Here is a 22,790-nt window from a genome sequence, read left to right as displayed (position 1 = left end):
TAATCCAACAAGAGACATTCATCTGCTTTTACCATGCTTGTCTGCATATGAAAATTCTAGGGTAAACATTCATGTTCTCATTTTGGTCTCCCAGTCCTAAAGTACTCAAACCTGTCACTATCATATAGTCAGTAAATAATTACTATGGTAACTATAGTAGCTATCTACATCCTATACCTGTAGGTTTAAGTCCATAGACCACATGACTTCTGGAGGCTAGGGCTGAGGACTATGTCTACTACCTAATATGCATGCACAATCATAATTTTTTAACGATAATATGTTCATCCAAAAATCATAAGGAGTTGACCTTATTCCTGTATAAACTCAATATGAATCTCAGACTCTCATAATTATTGACATTAAGTATATTAAATTATAAATATTATACCAAAGTCAAGAAGAAACAGCAAGATAAAGCCACATTTCTATGCCTCCTTAGTAATTTTTAAAAATTAAATATATTATAGTAGTAATCATATGGGTCTGCAAATAAGGAAAATAAAACCCAGAGTTAAATGTTTCTCGACTATTCCTTTTCCCAAATTGACTATAGAGAAACGTGTTAGTGTCTATATGTATTATGTACAAACATAAGAGAAGTAAAAATTATTAACAGCTCTAACTCGATGACTATATAATTGAGAATTAAGATGCCCTCTTAAGTTCTTAAAGCCTGGGGGTACAACTATATCTCTCCCTTAATAATATGTTTTAGAGAAACAATTTGGTTTACATTTGGGAAAGGAACAAGCTGCTTGACTTCTTCATCTATTCCTGATAATTTGCATCGACATCAGCCTACAGCAGGAATTGAGAAGGAAAACCAAACAATTTCAGTTCCGATTTTTCTACCATCTACTTCAGAGATTCACAGAGGCACCCACACCAAAACAATCCAAAGCAACATTTTAAGAAAAACAACTAACATGCAATGAAATTTTATTAGATTTAACAGAATCTAAAAAAGGAAGAATCTTCAGGTATCAACTTCAGGGTAGGAGACTGAATGCTCACTACCTTCTAGTCTATGATAGGTAAAATAATCGCTTGGTAGGAATTCAGAATAAAGGACATTCAAACATCTGGTGTGTGATTGGACTAATAGGACCTTTCACGGTGTAGGCCTGAAATAATTGCTATGGTAGCTAGGGGCCCATTCCATCTTAGAAAAGCTCTGACATGTTAGGCAATTTGTCAAACTATGCTGAATAGCATTTCCCTGTAATTCCCATTTTACTAACTCTAGTTTTATATCTGGAGCCATAGTAAAAATCGTTCCAATACACAAAGACAGGTTTTATGTCATCCCTAAACTTTCTCTTCTATGGGATAGGTATCCCTAACCCTTTGTTTTCTCACTGGACATGGTTTTGAGTCCTCTCGTCATACACCCTAGTTAAGTTCCTCTAAATGAACCTCACACACACCATGTGGCCACACACACCCCACCCCTGCCGCCTCTTCAGTAGGTGAAGATGAGAGAAGTCATGCAACTTCCCTTAAGTTTATTCTGTTACGTTGTACTGGGCGGAACTAGGATTAAAGCTCAAGTTTCTAATCCCTAGCCCAACAGTTTCCAAATGAACCACTGTGGTTCATCCTATGTGCATCAGAATCCCCTGGAGAGCTTGTGAAATCAGATTGCTAGGCTCTGCCTGCAGCATTTCTGATTCATTAAACCTGGGATGGGGCTTGAAATGTGCATTATTAGTTTTTTCTTTTCCTTTTTCTTTTCTTCTTCTTTTTTTTTTTTTTTAAACTTGTCTTTTAGTTTTATTAGCGAGACTGGGAGAGGGATGGCATTTCTAGCAAGTTCCTGGATGATCCTAAATGCTGTCTTAGGAGACCATACTTTGAGAACCACTACCTTAGGCCAACAAATGGCTCTCAGATTCAGGTGTGAATGAGAGTAATTTGACATGTTCATTCGACTTGGAGCTCTAGTGTCTTGTCCTGTGTAATTCAGTAAATCTGGGAGGACCTTCAGAATCTGCATACTTAATAAATGCTCCAGCAATTCTGATGTAGGTGATGTTAGTTGTGAAACATGCCTAGATGCTACTTTGTATTTTCGAATGCATCTGCATTTTAGGAAAATAGCACTTCTTCTGCTATAGGTGAAATATCTTTGATCCTTATAGGGGCTTCAATGTGAAACGTCATGCTGACAGTGGAACTGCAAAGGGGCAATTCAAATTATACACTTAAAATTCTAACAAGAACTATCTCTTCTGAATGTTTTATAATACCCCAGATAAAAGTTGGCAACAAGTATTATATGACCCAGATCTGACACATGTATATTAATAAAGGCCAAAGATATCATTCATTACCTTTGCTTTATGAAGGTCAACACCATACATAGATAACTTTTTGGCATTCTCAAGAAATTCCAGATCAGCTTGAGCTGGAGTCATGGACCTTTGGTAGAATAAAAATTAGAAATTCAGCATCACAATGCCAGCTTTTATAATAACATTTGTATATTAATTGCACTTTATATAAACCACATACACACATAAAAACCAAATATGGATACATTTCATAGTCCTAAAAGTAAAATATTAGGGAAAAGAATTCTTATCACTACCTGTTTCTAAATCATTGAAATATGTCTGAATTAAAAGAGATCTTGGAGAAAAGCAAAGCCACCAAAAAAACTATGAGAAAAAAGGTTTTAAAAAATATCCCGCTAAACAATGTCCTTAAAGCTGCCTCAGCACCATCAGCTCTACCCCTCCCTCTCCTGAGCCTTTTTCTCTAACACACACAATCTCCTCCCACTAATTTTTCTTGCCAAGGAGGTGACCAAATTAAATCCTCTGAGGGCATGGTACAATTTAAAATATCCTCTTAGCTGCCTTTTTCTTTCCATACTCCTGAATTATTATGGAAATTAAACAGGAGGGCAGCTGAAGTTACTTAACTGGAGACTCTTAATGGGGGCAGGCTTGATGAAAAGAAATCTTCTGGTAACAGATGGTGTCCTGCCCACTAATCTAAACAAAATAAATTGGTTAATAGATGCATGTAGATAATGGGGCTGCTTTCTCTGTTATTAAGACATCTTCATTACTAGGCACATAATGAATTGGATTTGTTTGAAAACAATCAGTCTCACTGTCTAAATGCTCACTGTGATGGTCTTTCCTTCTCCTTTATAACTTTCCCCACTTTTGAGAAGTGCTCATGACCTGTTATGTTGAGATCTGAAGAAAAAGATATCACTCTCGTGCTGCACAATTCAGGCCAATCAAATCTAACTTCATACTAACAATAATGCTGCCACACCCCCAAAGAAAAACGGTGTAAATGCCTGTTTCCCAGAGGACTGCCTTAAACTAAACAAAGCAGCAGTGGCCTATTCATTTAACAGAAGAAAGTCTCTTCTAAACCCATCTGTCTTTACCCTCATTAAAAAGAACAAAATGTTCCTTGGAACAACAACCAAAATCTCAGGAGACAGTCTGCAGATTTGTTAATGACTCAGCCTCCCCAAATAAACTTTCTTTTCTACAAGCACTAAATCATCACACCTGAGTTCTATTTTGTAGTCTAAAATTGAACACACACAAAAAAAGGAGAATGGGAAAATTAACACAAATGCAAGACTGTGTATTCTAGTCACTAAAAACATCTCAGGAATGGGGCACCTGGGTGGCTCAGTCCGTTGAACCACCAACTCTTGGTTTCAGCTCAGGTCATGATCCTATGGTCCTGGGATTGAACCCAGTGATGGGTTTTGCCCTCAGCCTGGAGTCAGCTTGCGATTCTCACTCTGCCTCTGACCCTTCTTTCTTTCTCTCCCTCTTTTTCAAATAAATAAAATCCTTTTTTTAAAAAAGCATCTCAAGAAAGTTTTATAGGTTCTTTTTTTTCTCCATATAAAGTTATATACTTTTCTAGTTAAGGTTACTTCCAACCATTTTATAGTTTTTGTTATTGTTACTATTATCAATGGCTTCAATTTTAGGATTTTGAAGGTTGAATGGGGCTCAAAGATTATAGAATCCAACACTTTGATTTTGCTCATGAAGAAATAAGGCCCTGAGGGACCACACAGTCATGGGCAAGTTGTGACTCTTAAGTTTAAGGCAGCAGGCTTTAGTCAGGACTTCAAGTCATGTTACTCATGCTGGAATCATGCCTCCTGCACCTAAGAGTACTGACCTGGCGTCTCCCTCAATCTCCGATCTATAAAGTAGGATCCATGATAATACCTAATTCCAGAGACTAAGATAGGCAATCACTTTTTTTATCCTTGCTGAATGAATGAATGTGACTAAGTAGGATAAAATGAGATAATGGTTGTGAAAGTGCTCTGCAAAATATAAATATTTATTATTATTGCAACTTTAGGTTTCTTTTATAAAATGTTTTAATAATTCTTTTTTAATAGAATTTTTTATAAAATAAATTTTATAACAATTTATTTGAGAGTGAGAGTGTGTGTGAGCAGGGGCAGTGGGGGCAGAGGGAGAGGAGAGAATTCCAAGCAGACTCACCACTGAGTGCGGAGCCGACTCAGGGATCAACCCTATGATCCTGAGATCATGATCTGAGCCAAAATCAAGGGTCACCCATTCAACTGACTGAGCCACCCAGGCACCCCTGAAACTTTAAGTTTCTGATGATAGTACAGTGGAACATCTATACAAAATTCATAAAAGAGAAAAATTTTGATCACCTGAACATAAAGACAAATTTTAAAGCATTATATGTGGAAATCACGAGAAAATCTTTTCTATAGTTACTCCTCCAACTGTAAAGGACATTAACGGCACAAATTTAAATACAGGCTTAAGCTTCAAACTATGTATTTAAACGCCTCTCTAACTAAGCATGCTTTAAAATTATGCTAAAGGCAGGAATACCTGACTGGCTCAGTTGAAAGAGCATGCAACTCTTGATCTCGGGGTCATGAGATCAAGCCCCACGTTGGATGGAGTTTACTTAAATAACTATGTATTTTAAATACATACATACATACATAAGATTGTATAGAGGGCAGGTAGTAAGATCTTTAACTTTAAAACTATTAATTTCTTTGTCAGTTGAAAATAATACTTACATTTGAAGTTTGTCTGATGTTTAAAACATGCTTAACCTTAGAAGTTACCTACAATGCAAATCATTTTTTCCTCAACTACCTGAGAGCAAGCTGTTAACCTGATGACCCACGGCTCCCAACACTTCAATGTGTAATTCCTACAAACAAGGACAGTCTCCTATATAACCTTAATACCACCAGGAAAAGCAGGGAATAATTTTTAATACATTATAGCTATCCAATCCTCAGATCTCACTCAGGCTTAGCCAGTTGTTTAAAAAACGTTCTGTATAGTAGAAAGGCCCAGTTTAGTTAGCATCATGAGTTTTATTTCATTCATGTCTCTGGTCTTATTCAGTCTGGAGCAGTTCCTTAATCTTTCTTTGACTTTCATAATCTTGACCTTTTGAGGATGACAGGCCAGTGATTGCCTGTCTTCTGTGAAATTCCTCTTTATCTCTTTGTAATAAATAACCATTTCATGGAAACATATATGACTTTTATAATCAGAAAAAGCTTCCTGAAACAACCACCCCATGCGGATGGCCTCTCCCCGATGCAGGCCTTACCCCCACATGGATGCCCTTCGCAATCTGCTCTCCCTCTGGTAACTACCACCCCATGCCCACACACGACTACCCTCTGTGCATGTTTGAGCTCTGACTCCTCATGCCAGGCTGGCCCCCTAGGAATACTCTCTTCACCCTGCTTAGACCCCAGTATCCCCAGCCAATCTGCCTCTCTGCATGCATGACTACCTTGCTCTACCCTACCTAATGGCAAAACAAAATTGTTTCAGAAAGCTTTTTCTGATCATAAAAATCATATACATTCATTGTATAAGCACATGATGAGGGGAGAGAATCTCTCATAACCGATTATGAACAGAACTGTATGTGTAAATATAATGCATATATTTTACAAATTTAGTAACACAAATTATTTTCAACTTAAAATTTTAAAGAACATGATTTTGCCTAGATTTTCCAAGATTCTTAAAGTATAATAAACTAGCTGGGAGGAGGTTAGATACCTTTAAGCCACTAAGAATTTATTCAGTACCACCTAATAATTTACTACTTAAAAGCTTACAAAAGTAACCAGAGAGCTCTGGCACTGGTTAACTCTTGCTCATTAAAAAGAGAAGTTAAAACAAAGTTTCTCTGTTTTTATTTTGAGCAAGGGGGGTCCGGATACAGAGCCATTCAGTGAGTTCCAATATTATGTGACAGCCTTTTAATAATGTTTGTTACATCCCCTAATTAAGGACTGAGATTTCAAATAATTAAGTGGGGACAACTGACAAGTTTACATACTTTCCTACTACCCATAAATGGAGGGCAATTAATTTTAAGGCTTGATTTGCTAGTATAAATTTACAGTGTTAATTATAACTTCAAAGTCTCTATCTGGGCAAAGGGCCACTAACTAAGGGTTCGGTGTACGTAGGCGGTCTTCTATTTATCTGAGAATAGGGTGGTATTTGCTTGTACTTTCCAATGCATAGTAAAATGCTTCTGCCTCAGCAGAAGTTTCTCTGGATTAGTTAAAATACCATGTTGTTGGACATAATTAAATTTTCCATTTGGCTTTCTGTTTATAAATGATGCCAATCTTCCCCAAAAGCAGCAAGTAAATTCCAAGATGTCAGAGCTCTACATTTTCTAGTCATGGAGATCCATTTTGCTTAATTTCTATCCATATACCTAATAGAATTTCAACTGGACCATATTCACCTGTCTTTTGAGATCATTTCACTTATTTGGGTTTAAATTCTATTTAAAGTTGCCAAAAAATAGTTCTCTAAACCCATTCACATACATCACTTGTAAAATGGGGTTAAGAATTATTATCCTAGCAAATACTCTCACCATGTACTAGGCACTATGTGAAGCATTTCACATTTTTAACAATCACAAAATTCATATCATTACCCTTATTTTTCAGATGAGAAAACTGAAAATTAGAGAGCTTAACTCATTTAGTGAAAATCAAAAAGTTAATAAGGAATGGAGCCTGTTAGGTTATGGACATTGGGGAGGATATGTGCTATGGTGAGTGCTGTGAAATGTGTAAACCTGACAATTCACAGACCTGTACCCCTGGAGCAAAAAATACATTATATGTTAATAAAAATAAGAAATGAAATCTGAATTCAAAGTACAAAAAAACTAATTCCAGAGCCTATGCTTCTATCTCACAGTGGTTCTCAAACTTTTTGACCTTAGGATCCTTTCACTCTCTTAACAATTGCTGAGGCCTCCAAAGATCTTTTCTTTATGTGGGTTATATCTATCAATACTTACTACATTAGAAATTAAAACTAAGAAATTTTAAAAATATTTATGAAATCTTTAAAGACTAACAATAAGTTCATATTTTAATATTCATAACTTTTTTGTGTGAAAAATAACAATATTTTCCCAAAAGACAATTAAAAAAAAAAAAAGGTTAGCTGGATTCTCCTAATGCAGACTAACATAACTGAGGGTGCTACTAACTCAAGGCCAACATCAGATATTCATGTTAATAAGCTAAGGAAGCCTGTAAAATTTAGTGTTAGCAAGGCCCTCAATTAACCATGGGATGTGTAGTAGGAAGAAACACAAATTATTCTGCCACTTTAAATATTAGCCAACATTTATTGAATTTTGACAATGTATAAGACACTGTATTAAGTTTTTCCACAGGGACTCCTGGGTGTCTCTGTTGCTTAAGTGTCTGCCTTTGGCTCAGGTAATGATCCCGGGTTCTAGGACTGAGTACCCACACTGGGCTCCTTGCTCAGCGGGGAGCCTGCTTCTCCCTTTGCCTGTTGCTTCCCTTGCTTGTGCCTGAGTTCTCTCTATATAACAAATAATAAAATCTTTTTTTTAAAAAGTTTCTCCACATAATACCTTTTCTAGTCCTATTGATTGCCCTATTTCCTCTGAGGTAGTAAGTTCCATCAGAGATATAAGGAACCTGAGGCTCAGAGAGATTAAGTGAGTAACTCAAGGTCACAAGGCCAGGACCAAGCAGTGCCAAGATCTCAACCCAGGTCAGTCTGACCATATGTCCTTGCTTTTGATCACTTTGTTATGACACCACTCAATATCACCAATTATTTCCATGGAAAAAAGGATTGAATTTAATAAAGACTTTTCAAAATACCCTCGGGGGTTTCATGGGTTCTCTGGAGTCTATCCATGTACACAGATCTTAAGAACCCCTACTTTAAGGATCTTAAAGTACCTAATACAGTATAAGAAGTTAAAAATCTGAAAAAAAAAAAAAGTAAAGCAAAAAAAAAAAAGTAAAGCAACAACAGCATTTATTGAGCACCTACTGTATGCCAGACAATGCTTAGTGCTTTACATCTATTACCTCATTTAGTTTTCACCCTTCAACTACACCTGTTACTCTGAGGAGAAAACTGAGGTTTGGAGGGGTTAACGGACTTGCTCAAAGTTGAACAGTGGAGGGGCTTGAGCTGACTCTACAGCACCACATCCCCTCTAAGGCAAACACTGAATCAAAACCAGGCCAACGGTTTAAACTTCTTTCCAAAACAAACACAGAAAAAAACCTGGAGACATATTTACCTGTATGACTTATGGAGTTCCATGACCTTCTCTTCAAGCTCCTTGGTCTGATTTGGGGCCAGTTTAAAATCACTAACATAATCGGCACCGTGAAGTTCTGGGTCATAGTCTCCCAACTCAGACTGGATGGTGTAAGAACCTAATAATGCTAAGGTTGCAAAGGAACAAGGCAGATGTCCTGCAACTATGTCCTGTCGAAGCTGAAGGCATAAATAATATCTACAGCCAAAAGAGAGAAAATGTTACCATGTCAGCAACAATAAAAACAAAATATAGAGAAAGAGGAAGAAGGGGGATGAGAATGATGGAAGGAGGGAGAAAAACAGGAGATATTAAATTAAAAAACAAGAGAGATTAAATAATATTAATAACTATTCGATCTACGTTGTGGCTATATGATTGTTCATCAGATTATTTTTCTTTTCTGTGTGCTTAAAATTTTTCTATGTAAAACATTATAAACAACAACAATAACCACTCTGTAATTATGTTGGACTCATGTCCAGAAGGCAATTTAGAAAAAGGAAGTCGCTAAGAGAGGAGATCTTAAAAGTTCTCATCACCAGGAAAAAATTTTTGTAATTATGTATGACGATGGTTGTGAACTAGACTGAACTAGACTTATTGTGGTGATCATTTCATAATATATGCAAATATTGAATCATTATGTTGTACACCTGAGATTAATATAATGCCATTTATATCTCAAGAAAAAGGAAGAAAGAAAAGAGGTAAGGTTGGGAAAAGTCCAAAGGAGGTAAAGAAATTAATATTTTATAGAGTACATTAAGTACCATATACACATAAATTATCTCAAATACTTTTCACGAAAAAACTTGTGAAGTGTGTATATAATTACCAGATTACAGATAGAGGGCAGCTTCAAAGACCAAGCTTGCTCAATGTCATACGGTCATAAAGGTCATTTGGTTCCAAAACTGGACTTTTTCTATCACACTGCTGTGCCAAACATGTAGATACTGTCCTTCATATATAAAGATGACATTATTGACACATTTTTACTAAGGTATGACCAGTTTCAGTTCTTTTGCCTTCAAGATAGGCTAAGTGGCATATAGCCTTCCACACACTATCATCTTGTAAGACTGATTCCATCCATGTGCTACTTCATTGGGAATTCAAACTGGGGTTAAAACTGTTCTGTAGAATGAACTCAGTGCACCTACATTAAGTTAGACACTCATCTCTGTCAATTTCATGTTTACATCTATGATCCTGACCTCCTTAGCATTTTTTCTAGCTGAGTTGACCCATACAGACTCTTTTACCAAACAGGAAAGCTGGGAGATATGATAAAATTTAAAATTCCTGTATTGATTAGAATTATACCCTTGTTTTGACCATAATAAGATGTTGAATAATGTAGGTATCAACAATCGCTTTTGCTATCTATGATTAGTCACTACAGGCATTTTTTTTTTTAAAGGAATGCCAATCAAATCACAAGGATCTTAAACTCCTCTCAAATGTAGGTAATTGGCAAAGAATTTTAGGGATCTGTTTTGTTTTATACATAACCTCAATGAAGAAAGACAAATAAGAAGCAACTCTAAAGACAAATATTACCTGAGAAAAAGAAACAACCAAAACAATTTTTTTTCAGGCAGAGATGGAATCCCAACCTCAAGCATGTGCTATAGATTAACCAGAAAAAGAATAATTTTTTTAAAATTTCACCATACCTCACAATCAGACTTAGATTGTAAACTTAGTAAACTAGAGTTTACTTGGGCTATTCCCTTATTTGAGAGATCTGAAAACTGACGTACAGAGACTGTATATATGTCTGTGTCAGACAGTGGACAGCAAAATCAGAATCAGAAAGCAGTTTCTCAGCAACCAACAATTCCATTTAACAAACATTTGCCAAGCACCTAAGTGTATAAGGATCCATGCAAGGTGTTATGGATATGTACACTAGCACTCTTTATAACAGACTGCTTTTCCACTTTTTAAAAATTAATATTTATATAGAATCCAGTAAAACCCACTTTCCTAAAATCAGGAAGTTGTTTTCAAAGAGTACAAGATTTGTTTCATAAATTAAGTGGGCTTAAACCAGAAGAGACTCCTAATCTCAGGAAACAAACTGAGGGTTGCTGGAGGGGATGGGGATAGGAAGGATGGGGTGGCTGGGTGATGGACATTGGGGAGGGTATGTGCTATGGTGAGTGTTGCGAATTGTGTAAAACTGATGAATCACAGACCTGTACCCCTAAACAAATAATATATTACATGTTAATAAAAAAATTTTAAAATAAATTAAAAATTTTTTTTAAATAGTGAGGAAGATTCAGTTCATGAGGATTATGTACCTAATCATACACTTTGAGAGATAAGAAGAAATAATAATACACACATATATACACACATAAAATAATAATAATTCAGACTTCAGAACTGCAACAGAAAACATGGTAAGGAATGAGTATTAAAAAGAAAGTAGTAGAGCTATTTTATCACGTATATTTTTGTCTTGCCCTTTGGAGTGTGTGTGGTTTATAGGTGCCCTGTGCACAGCTTGGCATAGCACCCATGATAAGAAAGTTTAATTTCCCTGCCAATTTCCTCCAGGCACGTCACAGATACATAAGGCTTTTAGGCTCACTTATTTGCAAACCTGCCTTGAAGTGACCAGATGCTTTCCATCCTAACAGCACTTCATTTTTTTTCAGTTCTAAATAAAAAAATTCCTAGAGCTTATGATAATGAGAATTACTTGTATAGTTAACTATTAATACATTATTTACCTTGTTATATCTTCTGTTAACTGTGCCGGGTCAGGTGGATAAAATTTTACATTAAATGTGAAATTCCAGGGGACACCTGTAAAAGTAAACACAAAAAGAACTGTATGCTTATGGCTAAGTTTTTGATTGTTAGAAGTACCTAAAACATTCAGTTTTCTTTTCCTGAGGTTTTTAAAATATTTTCATGCTTTGTGGGGAAAAAATCTGATTTTTATTAAAGAAAGAAAAAGTTATTGAGAACCATTTAAGAGAGTTTGAAAGTGATTTTTTTTTCCTCTTTGAGCTCTGTATTAAGTAACTGATATAAAAAGCTTAATAACACCCAGAATTGGTGGGGAAAAAAAAACAATTACCATCGCTGATACAGGTTTAAGTTGACACAATGCTAAGGAGAACAATTTGACATCTTTCAAAGCATAAAACATATATATTCTTTCATCTCCCAATTCTATTTCCAAAAATGTGTCTATACATATGCTTAAATGTGGTCAGAAATGTATAAGATATTGTTCGTAATAGCAAATGACTAGAGACAACCTAAATATATATTTATTTAGCAAGAGAAGATATATTTCCAAGACAAAGTGTCAGGTGAAAAAAAAATATCAAGGTCAAGAACAGTTCATACAGAAAGGAACTATAAAGGGCACGTGGGTGGCACAGTTGGTTAAATGTCTGACTCTTGGTTTCAGCTCAGGTCATGATCTCAGGGTCATGAGATGGAGCCCCTTATTGAGCTCCTTGCTCAGCATGGAGTCTGCTTGGGATTCTCTCCCTCTCCCTTCTCCTGTGCCCCTCCCCTCACTTGTGCTCACTTTCTCTCAAATAATCTTTCAAAGAATAAAATGAAAATTTTAAAAAGGCAACCATAAATATTGGAGGGTAAGAAGAAGTATATGTTAGGGTATGATTATATATGCATAGACAATCCCTATAAGGATATGTATTAAATCAGTTATAGTTGTTGGGAAACTAGGAAAGGGAACTTTTAGATAGGAAAATGGAGAAGATCGGGGAAATAGAATGGAGACCTATTTTCACTGTATATTCTTTTATACCATTTGAATTTTGTACATGTACAACTTATTAAATATAAATATATAACTTTTTTAAGGGATAATCTCTGTCTCCTTCCACTAAAATGCAAATTGCTAGGCATAAGAACTTTTCTGTTTTATTTAGTGTGCATCCCTAGTGTCCAAAACAGTGCTTCGAAGATCATAGATGCTCAAGAAATATTTGTTGAGGGGCGCCTAGGTGGCTCAGTGGGTTAAAGCCTCTGCCTTCAGCTCAGGTCATGATCCCAGAGTCTTGGGATCAAGCCCCACATTGGGCTTTCTGCTCAGCAGGGAGCCTGCTTCTCCATATCCCTCTCTGCCTGCCTCTCTACCTACTTGTGATCTCTGTCTGTCAAAGAAATAAATAAAACATTAAAAAAAAGAAGAAGAAGTATTTGTTGAGCGAATGAATGAAATAAAGTAACTGATCTCACAGCATTGTTGTGAATGTCATCTGAGGCTGCTATCGCTCTGGCAGGGGGCGGTTACTAATGTATTAAAATTATCCATTAATCCAGATTTACCAATGACCTTATGTTACCAGACCTAATCAAATGAAAACAAACAAACAATCAAAAAAAAAACCTGTATTCTGGTTCAATTTTTCTCTCCATTTAACCCCAAACAAGGAAGTTTAACTGTATTAGAAATAACCATATCAGGGCACCTGCGTGGCTCAGTGGGTTAAAGCCTCTGCCTTCAGCTCAGGTCATGATTTCAGGGTCCTAGGATCAAACCCTGAATGGGGCTCTCTGCTCAGCAGGGAGCCTGTTTCCCTTCCTCTCTCTCTGCCTGCCTCTGCCTACTTGTGATCTGTCAATAAAATAAGTAAGATCTTTAAAAATAAAAAAAAGAAATAAACATATCTAAACAGAAATGTTTCAATTATTAACTCTTACTTTTGTTAACAGCAATTGTAAGAAGGAGAACCCAAATTTTGAGTTCCCATTCTTTTCCATGTAAGAGATACAGGTTGTCATATTGCTAATGAAGACATTCAGGTTCACTGCAAGCTAGCTCAGGGTTCAATGCAATAGAGAGACTAAAAAAGCTAATCACTTGGAATTTTTAAAATTATTAAAGTTAAGATTTAGTCAGTGACTGTTTCTAGAATAGGATACATATAATTAGTAATACCTTATGGAGAATATTTAGTGGGGGAAAAAAGGTGGCTGGAAAAGTTCTTAAAAATATCTTAACATTAAAATTTCTTCCTTTTAACTCAGCAACATGTCAGTGACATTCCCACCAAAGTGCATAACCTGAATATTCATGGGCCATGAAAAAAATCAGACACGCTCAAAGTGACCACTTAAAAATTAACTATCTGGACTCTTCAAAACTATCAATGTTATAAAATACGTTAGGGGTGCCTGGGTGGCTCAGTCGTTAAGTGTCTGCCTTCAGCTCAGGTCACAATCCCAGAGTACTGGGATCAAGCCCCATGTTGGGCTTCCCACTCAGTAGGAAGCCTGCTTCTCCCTCTCCCACTCCCCCTGCTTGTGTTCTCTCTCTTGCTGTGTTTCTCTCTGTCAAATAAATAGACAGAATTTTTAAATAAATAAATAAATAACTTTAAAGACTCAGGAACTGTTCCAGATCAAAAACAGCTAAAGAGATGTACCAACTAAATGCAAAATAACACCATAGATTTTCTTTCACTATACAGAAAATTATTTGGACAACTGATAAGGTCTGTAGGTTACAGTGTTGCTTCAATGTTAATTTCCTGCTTTTAATAACTGTATTATAGCTATATAAGAAAATTCCTACTTTTTAGGATATTTTAGGGGTGGAGAGGGATAGAGAAGGTAAAGGACTTCTTGCTTTTGCTCTGCATATTCCAGAAAGAGGTAGAAGTGGATAGCCACACTGAGTAGGGGAGATCTGTCTTATTCACAGCCAAGAGAATTAAGCTGGGAGAGGGAGAGAGAGATTGATAAACCTCCCAAGGAGATTCAAATGAATAAATGGGTCTGAGGGAAATTTCAGAAAAACAGCAAAAGCAATACTATCTATAGAATATAGGTAAGGGTATATGAGAAATAAATAAATAAAAACATGGACTAAATCACCCCAAATTCATGAAAATAGATTTCTTTGGCTAGGGAGAAAAGAGGACAGGATTAGGAAGAAAACAAAAAAGACAAAACTTACCAGTACTGTCCTATTTTAAGTTGAAAGCATTAACACATGTTAAGTCTGGGTGACGTGTACATGGGTTATTTGTTACATTAGCCTCCATACTTTTCTGTGTGTTTTTAATATGGAAAAAATCCTTCTAGTGAATATATATTTCAATTTTAGATGTTCATTTTTTTGTTCTACTTTTAAGAATTTACCTATAGGAACATACATGTGTATGCACTTATATGTTATATGAGTGAACCTGAACTTATATAAATGTTCACTGTAACCTTGTTTGTAACAGCAAACTACTGAGAATAACCCAAAATGTCCATCAAAAGGTCTGCTTATATATATATATTGTGCTACAACTATGTAATCAAAGAAAATTTTTAGACAAACAAAATAAATTTACATGTGTTGATATGAAGAATACTCCAAATTATGTTAAATAAAAAATATTTGTTGCATATTTATATTAAATACATATTATATCTATTTAATCTATTTATGTAAAATATACATAGTAAAATACAATATGCATGTAAAACACATGTATTAAATACATATTTATATTATAATATGTGTCTATGTACACTCAGAACATCTCTGGAAAGAACCCAAGGAATTAAAGGATGGGGTAGAAGGGAGATTTACCTTACATTAGATTCATCGGTATCTTTTAATTTTATTCCACATATTTATATCACCTACTTAAACAAATTTTTAACTATATATAGCATACACAATGCATATATAATATAATGCAATACATAATATATAATATATAACAGTCCCCCCCCTTATCCATGGTTTCACTTTCCCATGGTCAACAACAATCTGGAAACAGATGATCCTCCTGACCTAAGACTAAGCCACAATGCCTGCGTCATTCACCTCTCTTCATCTCATCACACAGGCATTTTATCACATCACATTATCATAAGAAAGGTGAGTACAGTCCAGTAAGATATTCTGAGAGAGAGACCACATTTTATTACAGTATTATTGTTATAACAGTTCTATTTTATTTTAAGTTATTGTTGTTAATCTCTTACTGTGCCCAATTTATAAATTAAGCTTTAACAAGATACACACGTATAAGAAAAAACACAGTATATATAGGGTTTGGTACTATCTACAATTTCAGGCACCCACTGGGGGACCTGGAACATATCTCCTAGGGACAAGGTGGGGGCAAGAATCCTATATAGCAAAATTCTTCTTTTCAAAGGCAAAACTTATATATGCCTAGAAAAAGTCTTGTAGCTTATACCAACTTAACAGTGATTGTATCTAGAGGATAGAATTTAGGGACCTTTTACTTTCTCCATGATATATTTCCACAATATTTAAAATTTTCACAATGGGTTTATAAGATGTGTGTGAAGAAAAATAGTTTTTTAAAAAAACAAAATTCTTCTCTTTGGCTTAATGAAATGTTTACATTTTGATTCCTTAATTCAGTTTGTGCTACAGACGAGGTTTTCCTTTCCCATGTTACAGAAAGGGTTTTTATTATTTTGTAAAGTTTTTTTAAATGACAAACGCTGGTTCTTTTTCTTAGCAAGACTTTTTTCCATAGCCAGAGATATAATCTACTAGATATTCTTCTCCACTCATCATAAATTCTACTTTAACTTTTCTCCCTAACCAGTCTTCTTGTATAATCATTTATTCCTAAGTAATATTGAATATTAAAACAATTTTCATTGACAGGAATCTGGAGTTATGTTTTTCTTGTCATGCCTCAAATATTCCAAAAATGTATTGCTATTACTTACATTTTATTTTATTTTTTATTTTTTAAATTTTTTATTATTTATTTGTTTGTTTGTTTTTTGCTCTGACTTGCATTTTAAAACAACATTTTATAGTATGGAGAGCTGCCAGTCCAAAGGAATATTTTGCCTTTCTATCTCAAGGAATATAAATTATAAATAGGGTCTAAAAGAAAACATTTCACTACAGCAAGCTTGTTAAGAAACAAATGAAAAATAAAATCTGTTTTCAGGAGATAGAGCTAAAACTTACTAACCATGATAAATAACCTTTAGTGCAGTTCCTGAAAATTTCCTTAAAAATAAACCAAACCAAAAAGACATTAAGTTGTAAACAAGAGAAAAAGAATCTCTACCCCTTACCTAGCCCTTTGGGCCTAGAGCTACAAAATACTAATCTGCACTTTATTCGACCTAGAAATATTTATCTCAGGAGAGCCGTCTGAGCAGGGGTACAACAGTAATATATACCAGAGGGCTTAGCATTAGAAGAAAAGTCACAACGTCAGAGGGCCATTGGCAAGGAATTCTCATTTTTCTACTAACAGAAGAACTAGTTGGAAGAAGTTTGTTGAAAATGGACAAAAAGAACTACAGAGAAAAAAACATGAAGAAAGTTAGAATGCAACTGTCCAGAACAATTTAAAAGGACCAAGACCAGGCAGCAAACTCCTTTGAGAACTGACTCCCATATCCTTTTTCTCTTCTCATCTTTGTTCTTCTCAAACTTGTTTTTCTCAACCATTCCAATCTTCCCCAATTTTGCCTAGTTGTAAAGAAAAAAATATCAAGATCTGCCCTACATCTCAATAGTGTCCACCTCTGCTGTAACTTCTGTCATGGAATCTCCTCCTTCCAAGGGAAGGTTTTATCTCAATTTCAGAGCCACCTGCCAAAGCCCAGGATTCTAAAGTGACTCATAGCCAGAAAAAGGTGAAAATCCTCTGACCTACTAAAAGAAAGAAAGACCTATAGAAAGGGCTATATTCACTTACCACGAACCTGCTTTTTTATTTCTTTGGCAGAATCCAGCCATGTCTGTAAAAAGAAGAAAAGGCATTCACACATAGCTCCAAAACACACAAACCACAGAGTACCACAGCAGGATTACTGGCCATTTTCAAATAGATTCTCTAGGTCAAATCAACATTTCTGATATTCTCTGCACTAATTTCACACAGCATAGTAAATGTGAGCAGAGAAACAGGGGGCCAGACAGTTAAAATTGAATCCTACCTCCACTACTTCCTAGCTGAGTCATTTTATACATCTCTGTATCTGTTTTCGCATCTACTAGAGGAAATTAAAATGAGACACTAAGAGTAGTGACTATCTCATAGGCTTATTGTGAAGATGAAATTAGTTAATATATGTGAATCTTTTATTAGACAAGAAATGCTAAATAAGCATTTGCTATTTTTATCATTCTATAAAGAGTAGTAGAGATATAACCAGGATTAATAAACATCACCCAGATCTTATTCTTCCCTCCAACTCTGCCCTCCAATCTCATTTAAGTTTTCTATGTCGACACAGCATCTGGTACATGTTTCATACTCAGTTAATATTTACTGGATGAGTGATTATATTGTTTTCCCTGACTACTCTTGCCCACGCTAACTCTCCTTTTACTGTTTACCAACCCCACTTAGAGTCTACATGCCATTAGTGGAAGGCTCTTCAATTCATGGTGGACCATGAAAAATAATGGCACTTGGAAAGAGCCTCACCATTAACATCTTTTGCAGGCTCCTTTGGAAATGTTTAAAGACAGTAATTCCTAAATTAAATTGTTTAAAATATTTTTATTGATATAAGAGACATAAAGAAACATACCTTAAACATAATTGTATAGATCAATAACTAATCAAAGTGAACACATGAGTTTAACATCATCAGCATCCAGCAACCCTTCTCCTGCTTCCTCCCAATCCCTCTCCATTCCATCTTCCTAAAGGTTTAAAACTAAATTTTAATGATATTTAGAAAAGGAGAGTAAAGTACCCCTCCTCATCCTCTATCAAAAAAGACAAAAAGCACAAAGTTACGATTCTATCTGCCCTGCCCAAGAAATGAACTTGAATTCCACAATCTTATATTTGATTATATACTACTTTAACTGTTTTATTAAGGTAGTCATCATAAGAGACAATAAGTATGACAGGGAGGATTAATTACTTTTTCTGTTCCCTTTCCCCACCATTAACACAGAAGATTAAGACGTGTTAAAAATATACCACTTAATATAAAAGTGTTCCTTAGAATAAAAACTAAGCACACGTTTGTTTAAGCCCAGTCAGAAAAGCAGTAACCCTCATTTCTCATTATGATTAAAGAACTTTAAGTTATTGTAGGTCCAAAGGCAAAGGAAAACTTCAAAAGTACCAATTAGTAAGTTTCATGGAAACTCTGAGAATCATCATTTATACCACGCAACCCAGAAGTCTTAACAAAGACTACTTCTTACCACTTTGGAATGAAACATCTCTCACCATAATGAGGCAACTCTATATTTTCCACTTTTATAGAGAAATCCCCCAAGGTAACCTGAAGCTACCAAGATTCTTACAGGGATTTTTCAGCCTTTCTATGACTCTGCAGCTAGAATTCCCACCAATTTGACATAAAGAGGGCAAACCCAGATTTGTATCAGTCACATGTGACTCCACAGTATAAGTGACCTTACCAAACAAATTATTATGGCATCAGTATCTAGACCTCCAAATCCAAATAAAAATAAATGTGTACAAGATAATAAAAATCAATGTGTACAGAATAGGTACTTTTATGCTCAATTTAAATGATTCACCTGACAGCATTTCATTTAGCCAACAGACATTTGAGGAGCGACCCCATGTACTAGGCAATGTAGTTTCAAAAGAGGATTCAAAAATAGTACTTGTCCTCAAGGAGATGTCAGTCTAATGGAAGAGGTGGATTGTGAACAATTGATTCGTTCATTCTAGGTGTGAAAATGAGGATGACAGTGAGGTGTGAGAGCGCTATGAGGAGGGTGTTCTAGGAGCACAGAGGATGTGCACCAAAATGGATTGGGGATAAGAGACAGTTGGGTAATAATTTCCAAGAGAATATTTGGGAGACCTAAACCTCATCTTCATGGACAAACAGGTTAGCCAGGCAAAACAGAAGAGGGAGTAAATAAAAAGGCACAGGTTATAAGAGAACATGATACTCAATTGCTACATGTAGGTGAGCATAGTTGGAACACAGAGGTGAGGAGGGGAAATACAAAACAAAGAGAATAGTAAAGGTCAGATCATGGGGGACACAGTATTTCACAGGAAGAAACTTGGACTTTATCAAGTTCCAGACAAGGGGAAGCCACTGAAGGATTTAAAATACAGGAGTGATGTGAATTAGAGGAAGCCGGACTGTAAAAAGGGAGACGAAATGAGGGGTTGCGTTGAGAATGATGATTGTGGTGCAAAAGAGAATAATGGTTATGGGTATAGGCTTGGAAGGCAGACAATCTTGAGTTCTAATCCTGTCTCAACTTCTCTACCATTTACTAGCTGTGTAACATTATATAAGATCATCTAAGTCTCAATTTTCTCATATATAAAATTGGGATAAAATTACCCTCCTCAGGGAGCCTGGGTGGCTCAGTCAGTTACCCGTCCAGCTCTTGGTTTCAGCTCAGGTCATGACCTTGGGGTCCTGGAATCAAGCCCCACACTGAGCTCCCTGCTCAGTGTGGAGTCAGCTTGAGGATTATCTATCTCTGTTCCTCCCTCCTCTCTCTCTCTCTCTATAAAATAAATAAATAAATCCTTTAAAAAAAATCTACTCCTCACAGAGTTTTTATGGATTAAATTATTTGATGTATATAAAAAGCACATAACCAGCACTCAATAAATTGTGCTGATACTGATCATCTAAACGACTCGATAGGATGAAGTCTTTGGTACAGAAAAGAAAGATGTGCATTAAAAGACATATACCAGAATGTTCTTAGCAGCAGTATTCTTAAGAGCCCAAACTATATACAAGCCAAACAGCCATCAATAGTAGAATACATACAGTGTGGTATAGTCAAACAATGAACTTTTACACAACCTGAGAAGGAATGATCTATTGCTATTCACAACATGGATGAATCTCAAAACCACAACTGAACAAAATAAAAGAAGCCAGACCTAAAAGAATATATGCATAATTTCATTTTTACAACACAGTTTAAAAAGCTAATTTTTTAAAGTTAGTAACAAGTTAGGCAAAGCTAACTTGTTGTGATAGATGTCAGGAAGACATTTGTTACTTTTAATGCATAGGGTGGGAGTAGTGATTGTTAGGGGATGGAGGGAGTGGGTGGGAAGGGGCACTAAGGGGATTCTGGAGTCCTGGTAATATTTATTTTCTTAACCTTCTGGGTATTTACACAGATGTGTTCACTATGTAACAATTCTTTGAAATATACACCTATGATTTACACACTTTCCTGTATTATGCTAATAAGCAGTGAAGAACTAGAGATAGTTCTATGTAAACTAATTTCTCAAGAGAATGGTTTTGAAGGAGAGGTGAAAGAGAGGGTTATACCTAAGGGAAAGAGACAAGAATTAACTTATAAAATAACAAAATATTGAGAGGACAAAAGTTATAGAATCTTATCTTATTAGGGATACTTTTAAAAAAGATTTTATTTATCTATTTCAGAGAGAGAGCATGAGAGAGAGAGAGAGAAAGCATGCATGAGCAGGGAGGTCAAGTAGACACTTGATCCCAGGACCCTAGGATCATGACCTAGGTGGAAGACAGGTACTTAACAGACTGAGCCACTCAGGAGTCCTCTTATTAGGGATCTTAAGACTTCCCCAAAACTTAATTCTGGATAATTTTCTATTTGAATACTTTCAGGTACAAGGATTCCTTTTATTTTTTTTTAAGGATTCCTTTTTTTTTCCTTTAAGATTTTATTTATTTATTTGACAGAGAGAGAAAGATCACAAGTAGGCAGAGAAGCAGGCAGAGGAAGGAAGGGAAGCAGGCTCCCTGCTGAGCAGAGAACCTGATGTAGGGCTCCATCCCAGGACCCTGAGCCGAAGGCAGAGGCTTAACCCACTGAGCCACCCAGGCACTCCTAAGGATTCCCTTTTAAGGGTCTGTTTTGCTTATCATTTCTTGTGAGTTAAATAAATTAACATTTATTTACTTACTTACTTATTAAATTAACATCTTAAACAGAACTTACGTTTGTGCTTTAAAAAGTATCACATTCCTTCTTGAGCTTAAAAAAAAAGTTTCTAGGGGCACCTGGGTGGCTCAGTGGGTTAAGCCGCTGCCTTCGGCTCAGGTCATGATCTCAGGGTCCTGGGATCAAGTCCCGCATCGGGCTCTCTGCTTAGCAGGGAGCCTGCTTCCCTCTCTCTGCCTGCCTCTCCATCTACTTGTGGTTTCTCTCTGTCAAATAAATAAATAAAATCTTAAAAAAAAAAAAGTTTCTAGGGCTGCCTGGGTGACTCAGTCGTCATGATCCCAGGGTCCTGGGATTGAACCTCACATCAGGCTCCCTGCTCTGCAGGAGGCCTGCTTCTCCTTCTCCCACTACCCCTGCTTGTGTTCCCTCTCTCACTGTATCTCTTTCTGTCAAATTAAAAAAAAAAACAAAACCTTAAAAAAATGTTTCTGAATAATAGAGCTGAATAACAGTATTAGCCAGATATAGATCTCTATTCATCCAACTGAAGAATTACAGGTCTTGCATTTAGTCTCCTACTTTAAAACACCTTCTCACATGTTGTCTCTTTCATTTGGAATTCTCTATCCCAATTTCTTCATCTGGAATATTCCCAACTATCTCTTATAATTCAGATCTTACATTACCTTCACAGAAAAACATTTCTTTGTGGGTGCCCATCTTACTCCTGCCCCCTCGTCAGCCTGGGAGTTCCCTGAGCAAGGAAACTACATGTTTTACAGCTCTGCCTGGCACAAGGTACACACTGTCTACTCAATACATGCTTGATGGATAAATGAATAAACAAACGAAAAATGCTACCGAGATACAAGGCAGTGTCATATAAGTAAGTAAAATGAATAGAAATTTTCTATCTTTTGAAGCAATTATAACCTTAGGTTATAAAGGGTTTTTTTTTTTTTTTTTAAAGATTTTCACTTATTTGACAGACAGAGATCACAAGTAGGCAGAGAGGCAGGCAGAGAGAGAAAGAGGAGGAAGCAGGCTCCCTGCTGAGCAGAGAGCCCGACGTGGGGCTTGATTCCAGGACCCTAAGATCATGATCTGAGCCAAAGGCAGAGGCTTAACCCACTGAGCCACCCAGGCACCCCAGGTTATAAAGTTCTAACAAAAAACCCTAAGAAAGAACATGCCCTGAGTTGGCCATCAGCTACCTTTATCTGGATGCCCTAAAACCCTGCATATACATATAAGTGAT

General features: G+C 36.0%; 1 protein-coding gene across 24 annotated transcripts in view; it reads right to left on the bottom strand.

Annotated features, from left to right (window-relative positions):
* Positions 1-22,790, bottom strand: part of EPB41 (erythrocyte membrane protein band 4.1) — a 194,345-nt gene that overhangs the window by 67,533 nt on the left and 104,022 nt on the right. For all 24 annotated transcript variants that reach the window (XR_006601692.1, XM_004740989.3, XM_004740988.3 and 21 more), the window contains 4 exons: positions 17,370-17,412; positions 11,409-11,484; positions 8,638-8,856; positions 2,337-2,424 (listed from right to left, as the gene is read on the bottom strand). Coding sequence is in view for 23 of the 24 variants with exons in the window: in XM_004740989.3 (XP_004741046.1) it covers positions 2,337-2,424; positions 8,638-8,856; positions 11,409-11,484; positions 17,370-17,412 (426 nt within the window). In the remaining variant the exon portion in view is untranslated. The remainder of the gene's footprint in view (positions 1-2,336; positions 2,425-8,637; positions 8,857-11,408; positions 11,485-17,369; positions 17,413-22,790) is intronic.

This window comes from Mustela putorius, unplaced genomic scaffold (genome assembly GCF_011764305.1).
Source record: "Mustela putorius furo isolate JIRA1106 unplaced genomic scaffold, ASM1176430v1.1 tig00003853_pilon_pilon_pilon, whole genome shotgun sequence".
NCBI classification, from domain to species: domain Eukaryota; kingdom Metazoa; phylum Chordata; class Mammalia; order Carnivora; family Mustelidae; genus Mustela; species Mustela putorius.
The sequence above is the reverse complement of the archived record's forward strand: the minus strand, read 5'-3'. Positions and strand labels throughout refer to the sequence as shown.